The sequence below is a fragment of the Labrus mixtus genome, chromosome 10 (genome assembly GCF_963584025.1).
Source record: "Labrus mixtus chromosome 10, fLabMix1.1, whole genome shotgun sequence".
NCBI lineage: Eukaryota > Metazoa > Chordata > Actinopteri > Labriformes > Labridae > Labrus > Labrus mixtus.
In genome coordinates, this window is record NC_083621.1 from 12037784 (window position 1) to 12047691 (window position 9908).

At 37.9% G+C, this 9908-nt stretch overlaps 2 protein-coding genes across 2 annotated transcripts; one reads left to right on the top strand and one right to left on the bottom strand.

Moving 5' to 3' along the window:
* Positions 1–1368: 1368 nt before the first annotated feature.
* rnaseh2c (ribonuclease H2, subunit C) lies at positions 1369–4761 on the bottom strand. Its single transcript, XM_061048287.1, has 5 exons — positions 4621–4761; positions 3968–4125; positions 2694–2806; positions 2443–2562; positions 1369–1587 (listed from the first exon to the last, which is right to left on the bottom strand). The coding sequence occupies exons 2-5, from the start codon at positions 4122–4124 to the stop codon at positions 1564–1566; spliced, it is 414 nt and encodes a 137-aa protein (XP_060904270.1). The 5' UTR covers position 4125; positions 4621–4761; the 3' UTR covers positions 1369–1563.
* A 505-nt stretch (positions 4762–5266) lies between these two features.
* LOC132982048 (seipin-like) lies at positions 5267–9848 on the top strand. The gene is made up of 10 exons (XM_061048286.1): positions 5267–5472; positions 6351–6604; positions 6710–6788; positions 6863–7006; positions 7136–7171; positions 7680–7814; positions 7908–8005; positions 8498–8627; positions 8773–8854; positions 8948–9848. The coding sequence occupies exons 2-10, from the start codon at positions 6354–6356 to the stop codon at positions 9022–9024; spliced, it is 1032 nt and encodes a 343-aa protein (XP_060904269.1). The 5' UTR covers positions 5267–5472; positions 6351–6353; the 3' UTR covers positions 9025–9848.
* The last annotated feature ends 60 nt before the right edge of the window (positions 9849–9908 follow it).

Genomic DNA, 9908 nt, shown 5'->3' on the forward strand with positions numbered 1-9908 from the left:
AAAAGCTTATAGCCTTGATCTTATCTCCTTGAGTATAAAAAAATAATAGACATTACTTTATAAAGTTACTATTATTTTTCCCAGGTTGTACACATAGGTCTGCATGTACAGTGTATTGACTGTAGAGCACACTGGCCATGATGCACATACACATCTGTATGGATATAAAAGAAGAGGAAGACTGTCATTGTTTATAGAAGATTTTGGAGTTGTCCAAAAGACTGTAACAAACTAAACCTAGCATCTGCCAAATGGATTTAAGAGGTGAAAACAGTAATCTTAATTTATACAACTGCCTTTTCAGTGTGTGACTTTACCAGCAGTTTGAGTGAATGTAAATGTAGTTTTTTATGTCTAGAGATGTATTAACAGGATGAAAACATCACAGCTAAGAAGACAATTTTGGCAATTCTAAAATCACAATAAGACAGTGCCATATTAAAGTATTTTAATCTACTCTCATTGTATCAGTTTTTAATTAAGCTAATACTTCCTAGCAGGTGTTTATAGTTTATTTGATGCAGTAAGAATTGACTTTTCCAAATGGCCTTTAATTTTCGTCTTTATTCTTCATGTCCTTCATCCTCCACACATTTTCTACAACAGGCAATAAGTTGTCTTCAATTGATAAGAGTCTTAAAAAGGGCAAATAACACGCAATTATGAAAGTGGTCATTCACATACACAACATAAGACAACCAACCTCTGTGTTTCCAGAGCCTGGAAGGATTTTATACAGCAGCATACTGTCAGTGTGGTTGTCTTGACTGAACTTCTGAATTTACGCAATATTTCATGGATTTGGTCTGACATTTTCCATCAGGGTCAAATGATTGTTTTTAGGCTAGAGGTTAAATTGTGTAACTATTTAACTTTCTGCCTAGATTTACATGTAGTGTTTCTGAGGAAGTGAGGGAGGAGGAGTGAATTTTGCAATCCACCCTTAATGTGTTTGGCTTTGCTTGTTGCTCTTGTGACCTTTCCCTTAGCAGTGTGACAGAATATACAGAAGGAGCATACTTTGACCTGTGACTTAACACCATTTTCTTCTTAAATGTTTAAATTAAGTATTTAATGTGCCTCAATGACTGTGTGACAATTTGGGAATTAATTGTTTTATCATTTTAAATGTTAGTGTCTGTGTGAGATCAATTAATATGTACTCGTATGACCAAGCTGAACCACAAATTTTACACCTGGATACTGATAAGGGAACACTGGATTGGTGATCATTTGGACAGTTTCATTTTAGACTGTGTGCAAAACTAAATGTCGCCCTGTGATTAAACACAATTCCACAGAAATGACGTGTAAATATTGTGATGTATATTTGGGTAACACAATGCAGGGGGTGGCAAGTCAACAACATATCTTTGTTTTCTTTATTTCACTGAAGAATAACATGGCATACAAAAATATGAACATTACATCTGTATGTAACACAGAACTGGCTAGGATCTCTTTAGTGTTCTCACTGATTGTAGCCAGTAACAAGCAAACTGAACAATTCATTTGTAACATGCAGAGGTGACACCAACCTGCCACCTCTTAGTGAGTCTCTCTTCAGTCCTCCACTGGCCCGTGGATCTGTGAAGATACAAAATATCAGTGTCTCTCTACAGGTCCATCTGCTACTCGATCCTTTTATTGGAAAGCACACGACATTGACTGCTGTCAGGTGTATGATACATATTGATCTTACAGCAAATTTGCAACCAGGAATCAAATATGAATACAACAAAATGTGTAGACATGTCATACAGACTATCAGCATGACGAATCAGTCCTGACTGAAGACACAAGCCTAATCATTAAGTCATTGGGGTACGGTATTATTTTAACAGGACAGAAACAAATATTTGTATTATTTATTTCAAAATTTTGCTTTGCCAATTAGTATTTGTTACTCATACACTATGAGAAAAAGCAACACTGATCATGTTTAAATCAGAGTGGAAGACTGAAAATCTTGAATGTCTTTAATTATTGGTTGTGATTGGGAGAACCTCATTGAGATGTAACAACTTTAGTGGGGTCTTAACATGCTATACACCATAATCCTTACATTATAACAGATGAGTGTCAAATATATCATAGAAATACAACTGTGAATACAGCAATGGACAGAAAAAACTCAAGACTAACTACATATTGAAATGAATCATAACACTGAAGGCATTGTAACCACATGTGGTCTATATTCATTATACAGTAAGGTAGAAGGAATAAATAGTAGGAATACAAGTTAAACATTTATACATTAATAGAACCAGTAGTATTACCTAAAACTTTATAAAGTTGTTTAGCTCTGTTATATTCATTTAGATCACCTCTCCACTAAAGTCTACTCATGATTTATCTTATACAAAGTATCAAAATAAACAACTCCTTCATGACACCTGTGACTCTTGCCTTTCTAAAGAAAGCTTTAAAAGAACCTACCGCCTCAGCCAACTCTGGCCAATCCATTGCCATCACAACTGTGTCATCGGAGTTTGGAGGTGTCTCCAGGTTCCAGTAGGTTAACTTGTCAAAAACAGATGACAACTTCACCGTCCTGTCCTGAACACACAAACACACATAGCTTAGCCTCTCATAGCCCACACAAATGCATTTTTGTTTTACTGACCCTGACTGCTGTGCTCAGAGTTGATAGTTATTGTGATTGTGAAGATGACTTCTGTGGTGTTTACCTCTTGGTCAGAGCCAGGTTTGTTGATCTCTTTCAGAACTAAGCCGGTGAAACCCTGTGGACAGCTGAGCTCCTGCCCCTTCAACCCTCGTCCTCTGAATGACACTGTCTTCTCTGTGGTGGGATATAAATGCACAAATGATAACTCCCACCTGTGACAAATGCAATTATAGTGATGCGATCCTGATACATATGTATTGGCTATGTCCCAAATTGCAGAAATTCTGGCGTGACATTTTTCATACTTTATCTACAATATTAAAGAAAAATCTAAGCCTTGGCCCTACCCTTGCCCTGTTTGGTGTTGCTAGGGGAGATAACCCCCACCTGACTTCTACAGAACACCGCATGGTCGTTTTTGCCTTGCTCTTGGCCAGACGTGCAATCCTGCCCTGCCCACACTTGAGCAGTGGCGTCAGGATGTAATGTCCTGTCTCAAACTCGAGATGTTACGTTTTTCTGTCAGAAGCTTGAAGAGGAAATTCTATGAGACATGGGAACCTTTCTTAACTTACTTTCATAACACTCAAACTAAATCATCATGAGATGAGCTTTGATCCGGCCCTTGGCATAAAAAGTAAGATCTGACTCTGTGTGGTGCGCTGCAAACTAACTCTTAGATGTTACGCCTTCATTTTTTCAGGACAGCTGGGGATGGGAGGGTGGGAAGGGCTATTGCACTTTATCAGGTATTACTGTCACTGCCACAGGGACTTGTTTGTCTTACTTGTTCTGCACATTTCTATACCATTTGTGGCAATGTGGAATATTACTGCCCAACCCTGGTGTTTTCTATGTTTTATTATTCTTCTTTTCTTTTTCTGTATTTTGTGTTTATATGATGAAAACTCAATAAAGATATTTGAAATATAAATGCACAAATGACTGATTTCCTTTGTCTGGAAAAATACTGTGGGAGAAAACATAAGAGACCATTTTATTATTTTTTTTATGGGGGGGGTCTATAAACTTAAAACTGAATATGTTACAATTAAGTCTGCTGGTAGAGAGGCTTCAACATTTACAAAAACAAACACACAAAAACCTATTTAAAGGGCGGCTCAGTTGGTAGTTGTCGCCTCTCAACCAAAAGGTTGAGGGTTCGATCCCCAGCTAAGCAACATGTCCGATGTGTCCTTGGGCAAGACACTTAACCCTGCATTGCTCCCACTGCTACTGTGGCGTTGTATGAATGGATTAGTGTTGTACCTACTCTATGATGTAAGTCGCTTTGGATAAAAGCGTCTGCTAAGTGAATTGTAACATAAAGTATACCTTGTTTGCTGTTTTTTGTGGTAGCAGTCAAATATTGTGAGACCTGAGCCGGCCCCTCATGTTCAATCTCACAGGGCATCAGGTGGACAGGGACTCTCGGTGCCTGGCCCACAGATGATTCAAGTTGAACTCTGGTTACACTGGCGTTACAGGACATCCTGCAACCAGAGGACAGAAGAGGACACATGCTTTAAAACAAAAAACAATAACAAAAAAAAAAACACTTCAATTCTATTAAGATCTGATATTTACTACACAGTGACGGTGACTGTAAGCCTTGAATGTTTTAGACATCTCAGATCAATAATTAAGTGCTGAATTCACTGTCTGTAAGATTATCTTCTACCACTGATGTTAGCCACTTGATATGATAGTACAGACACTTGTTGACATGAATAATGATTATACATTTGGAGGACGTCTTCAACATTGTTTACATTATTTTCTCAAAAGCTTTTTATTGCTTAATAACTTCTTGTCATGGTGAAGTTTGGAAGCTTTTATTACATATGCACACTATCCCTAAAGTACGAAGCATGTCTTCTTCGTCTTACACTGTTCACCATGAACGTGTTTTCTCAGTTCCTCTGAAAATAGGTAAACATTTCGTAAAATAATAAACATTTATTTAAGAAACACAAGAACCACATTACCTCTCAGTTGTTCCCAAAGCTTGAATTAAATAATAAACTGTACCTTTTCCGTTTAGCGCCAGTAGCTGCTTGCTGATTGGATGAACGCTTCTTCTTCTTCTTCCTCATGAAAACATGTATTGGCGGGTATGTTCTGCTCTGTCAGACGATACCGCCCCCTTTGGCGAGGAATTAATGTTCCTTATTTAAAACATTTTTAGTTTTTTTTTTAGTTTTTCACACGAGGACGTTTTGATTTTTGCTAATTTGGTTAGATTTTTAAAGGAGCCTCTGAAGTCCCAAAAGGTAATAAAATATATTTTGCGCACCAACATTGCCTAATAACTTTTTTTTAACCACAATGGGGAAAAAAATAAAAAAAGACTATTAACTAGGCGTAATCAAACATATTCAAAAAAAACATAATACATAAATAAAAGTATTGGTTAGGCTTTGAATTTGCTAAATGTTTGAATAAACTTTTATTCTAAACTGTCATTGATGTCAGTTTGTCTATAAAATCAATAAAAAATATTATCAAAGTCAAACAATATAGTTTTTTTCTGAAATGCTCCCCTTTTTTTGCCTAAATTTAAACATAGCATTGTCTGCCTAGGAAATACTACTTTCAAGCTTCTGCCCTTGTTTTCAGAGTAATGTTGAACACTGTTACAGCTGGCTGCAGCATCTGTCTTTGTGTGGGAAGGACCAAATCCTGTCCAATGGCAGCTGAGTAAGGAGCTAAGGCCCAGTTGTGTTTTAAACACTGCAGTGAGAAGAAGAAGAAGAAAGTGTCAGGCTGTGGACTAAGAGACTTAAGGGAAAACAGAAGTGGTTTCCTAATAGCTCATATTTGGCCAATAGAAACCAGAGGTGAGTTGTTGTTTTTAAATGCCTACATGTCTATGGCAGGCATGTTGCTGTTGGATGCATGTTGTATTTCAGAATGTCTAACTATATACTTAGGTTTTATTCAGCCCACATGCCTATACTATAATGATAACCAGCAAAACGTCTTGATCTCAAATGGACAACAGTGCTCAGTAATTTGTTGTGTAATCTTTTTCAATACATCGTTAAATATCATATATCAAAGCCTAAAAAGCACTGAATCTTAAGGGTTAACCATCACAATCTATGTATTTATTAGTGTCATGGATATCCTCCTTAAAACTTAATAAACTACATAAAGTTTATTTTTGTATACACACCTTGACACCGTAAGAGCAAGCCAAAAAAAAAAATCAATGACAACAACTGCTTCTATTTAATTTGTTGGTACCTTACAATAAATATCTCAAATCTTGAATCCTGATTACTCAGTCAGACGAAAACAAACTGCTGCCTTTCTTTGGTTGCTTCTTTGGCAACATGTGCACAGTCAGATCAGTGGGCTATTGACACAATGTGTCATCTGACATGACCAGTCTCTGCTTGTGACTGAGATTGGTCCCAGTGGTTTTTGCTGCTCTTAATACTATCAGTGGTTCTTGTGTCTTTGGCTATGAGATCATAATATCATATCAATCATTCTGGATTTAATGACGTCAAGCAGACAAGGCCTTATTTATATTTTTTATTTTTAAAGAATCACCTACTTGATACATTTAGCCACAGGCTTTTTGGATATTAGCCAAACAGAGTCATGATGATTCCTATCTTTTCTGTGTTTTTCAAGCTGTTCCAAGAAACCCTCTGCTTATCTGTATTTCAATAAGTCCTAATTGTTTATTACTGTCTATGGTTTATAGTTTATGGATGAAGAAAGTCGTTTTCATTCAGGAGACGATGGAGAACCGTCTTTCTTCATTGGACGGGTGACGAAGAAGCTCCTACGTGCTGTCATCACGATGATGAAACGTTTCCGCCTGAGAATTCTGCAGATCATTCTTGTGGTCTTTGTGGTCTTCCTGCTCCTCTGGATCGCCGCCTTTCTTTATGGGAGCTTCTATTACTCTTACATGCCCCAGGCAGCTTTTTCCACAGCTGTGCACTATTACTACAGGTGTGTGTGTAAAAGTCCGGTCAAGCTGCATCCCACTTTAGTTTTTCTGCGTCTTGAATTCCTTCTTGCTTGATTTAATTCAGTCATTCATGTTTTTGTTTGCAGGACTGACTGTGAATCTCCTGCCTCTTTTTCGTGCTCTTATCCAGTGGCCAACATCTCTCTGATGAGGAACAACAGACATGTAAGTGTGAACATAAGTCAGAGTTTTTATTTGTGTCTGTATCTATGAGTCATCATTCTAAAATGCACATCCAGGTGATGACTTTCGGCCAGGCCTACACGATCTCTCTGCAGCTTGACATGCCTGATTCTCCAGTCAATCAGGAGCTGGGGATGTTCATGATCAAGACAGCCTGTTTCTCTCGGGAAGGAGAGAAAACTGCCTCTTCTGCTCGCTCTGTAAGTTGCACTAAGATTGGTCCTGCTCCACTTCCTCTTTGGCTACATGTGTGCAAACAATCACAAGAGTTTTTAGCTAGTTCTCACACACTCCTCTGATTTACTGTTGCTTTGCTCTGTGTTTCTCAGACAAGTCAACTGCTGTCTGCCTCCAGCTCTCGCTTTGTGAGTACAGCACTAATGCACAACAACCTTTTAATCACACAGACTGGTCAGAGACACACTAAAGCTGCTTAGGCTTGCTGCAGAGCTCCACTGTCACAGGAGGTGAACTCAGGGCTCAGGTGACTGAGGTGACACTAAAGACATGTGAATAAATGACTGAAAAAATATTGAGGGGACAACAAAAGCTAATCCAGTAGATTTACAAATTCAGGGGAGGCCATCATTTACTTTACATTCCTAAGCCAGGAGTCATAATGAATCATGTAACAACAATTTGCAACATCATTAATCAATCACTGAGATATGCAAAAGGCAGAACTGAACACCCATGACAGCATCAATCATCCTTTCCTAAATATTCATCATGACCTCATTGATAACATCTTTTTAGCGTGTGTCATCAAACACCTGTAGGGAAAGAGCACAATGGCTAAGAGTGTATGAAAATAAAAAAAGATCTTCCACCTCTGTGTTTCTCTTGTTGACTGTGTTGTGGTGCTTTGGTCAGAGCATGCTGCGTTACCGTTCAGACCTGCTGAAGCAGCTGGGGACTCTTCTGTTCCTGCCAGCCTTCCTGAGCGGAGTCAGTGAGCAGAAACAAGTGCTGGAGGTGGAGCTGTACTCAGAGTACATCGATGACCCTGTATGTATCAAGCTGTATTTTAATTAGTGTTCTTAAAAAGTAATGCCAGTTTTTTTTTAAGGTCTCCCTAACAGGATGTTTCTTCATGTGCAGTATTCTCCATCGGTCACAGCCATTATTGAGATTCTGTCCAACAAGGTGCAGATCTACTCATCTCAGCTCCTCATTCATGCTCACTTCACTGGTATAAGGTAAGAGTCCTCGCCAAAGAATATACCTGCAAGAGATCTGACAGTATCATACTGTACAGGAAATGATAAAACATTACAAAAACACATTTGTAAAAAATATAAATTTTTAAAACTTAGAAACAAATTGAGGCTGCAAAAGATCTCTGAGATACATGTGAAAATATGTACATTATAACATGTTGATATTTGTCCCAATTACTTTTAAAAATTGTGTTTTGGTTTCACCCAAAGGAGGAATACACGTAAATTATTCCTCCAACAGTATCTTCCTCAGACCAGATTTCAATAAAATACTCCAAGACATATTTAGTTCAGGACAAACCCACTCACTGTTTGTGCCTTACAGTGCCCAGTGGAGTTCAGATTTGATCTGTGGGTTGGTCAAAGAAATATGGGAAAAGCACTTTTAAGTAAATCAGGGAATAAGTTGAATTACATTGAATGCACCATTTCCTTATTGCATCATACTAACTGTTGTTTTTTCCTTGTCAGATACTTATTGTTCAACTTCCCTCTCACATCTGCCTTGGTGGGCGTGTTTAGTAACTTCAGCTTCCTCAGCTTCCTCTTCATCCTCAGCTACCTGAGGCTTCTGCTTAAAGTGGACTTGATACCAGAGCAGGTGAGGCTTGATATACAAAAATCAGTGATTTGTCTTTGGCTTTAGGGCTGCACACCTTATACACTTGTGTTTAAATGAATAATGATCTTGAATGTTTGCACTTAGACTCAAACAGCTGAGTGTTTGTTTTTCCTTTTTTTTACAGCGTAGAACAGGAGGACGACTCCCACAAAGAGAATACAACATGCGCAACAACCAGCGAAGGAGGGGAAGAGATGCTGCTGTAGGTACAAAAAAACATGCAAAGAGAATTTCTGTATAATTTGAGTAACTTGAATCTGTCATTTGGTGCTGAATGGAGGAATCATTTTTTCCTATAGGTTCATCACAGTCAGTGGGGGCCTTCCAGATGACCCCGACATATTGGAGTCAGGAGGACACAGAGATGCAGAACTGAAAGATACATGGTCAGATCAAAATGAGTGAATCAGAGGCAGCCTGAGGCCACTAATAAAGCAGCGGGAGAAAGTGTAGAGTGTAAGGATGGTGATTTAAGAGAGTCAGAAGCATCTGTACACTGCCTAGACATGTTTGGTGATCACCTGAATGTAGATCTTACTCTGACATCATGGCTCCTGTGTTTCCTCTCTCAACGTTGTTTCAATGTAAATGTCATAGGACCTTACGATTTATGGGTAGAACGTATCTGAACCTATTTTGTCAGTGTTTTTCAATAATTGTATGACTGAAATAAATAAGACAATGTCAGATAAAAAAAAAGTAATTCAGCATATACTGACAATATATGTAATGTAACCATGCAATTGTTTAGTAATATTTTGACTTTAAAATCCAAATAACTGTTTGTCCTGCTTCTTTTTACAATAGTACAGTGTTTACAGGTCTGTTTGATCTATTTCACATTCTTTCTTTTTATTTGACATTAGAAACATCCCCGACAAACATGCAAAAAGAATGTCAAAATGCTAAAAACACACCGACTGCATGCTGGTCCTGTTTTCATTCAACTATGAAATGTAAGGTTGTGGAGCGATTTCATCTGTAAAAATGACTTCTATTGTGATCTAAATGCTACTTGCTTAGGTCAAATGTTTTTAGCCTTCTCCATCAGACTGTGAAAAAATGATTTAAACATGTATGTGTGAATGTCTTTAATACTAAATGTATCATAATTTAAGTTTTAAGACTAAATGAATATTACTTTATCCCCTCTGAAGTGCATCCTGTTTAACTGTTGGAATAAAACCTATTAAGGGTTAATCAGATTGTTTGTGGAATATGTTGTGCAGTGGGAAGACACCTCCTTCAACAGATAACCCA

Excerpts from the sequence above, each read along its gene's own strand:
- LOC132982048 (XM_061048286.1), top strand. The coding sequence starts at position 6,354 with ATGGATGAAGAAAGTCGTTTTCATTCAGGAGACGATGGAGAACCGTCT. Across the intron at positions 7,007-7,135 it reads CTGCCTCTTCTGCTCGCTCT|ACAAGTCAACTGCTGTCTGC; the intron begins GTAAGTTGCACT and ends TGTGTTTCTCAG. Across the intron at positions 7,172-7,679 it reads CTGCCTCCAGCTCTCGCTTT|AGCATGCTGCGTTACCGTTC; the intron begins GTGAGTACAGCA and ends TGCTTTGGTCAG.
- rnaseh2c (XM_061048287.1), bottom strand. The coding sequence starts at position 4,124 with ATGTCCTGTAACGCCAGTGTAACCAGAGTTCAACTTGAATCATCTGTG. Across the intron at positions 2,807-3,967 it reads CACAAAAAACAGCAAACAAG|AGAAGACAGTGTCATTCAGA; the intron begins GTATACTTTATG and ends ATCCCACCACAG. Across the intron at positions 1,588-2,442 it reads GGCCAGAGTTGGCTGAGGCG|ATCCACGGGCCAGTGGAGGA; the intron begins GTAGGTTCTTTT and ends GTATCTTCACAG.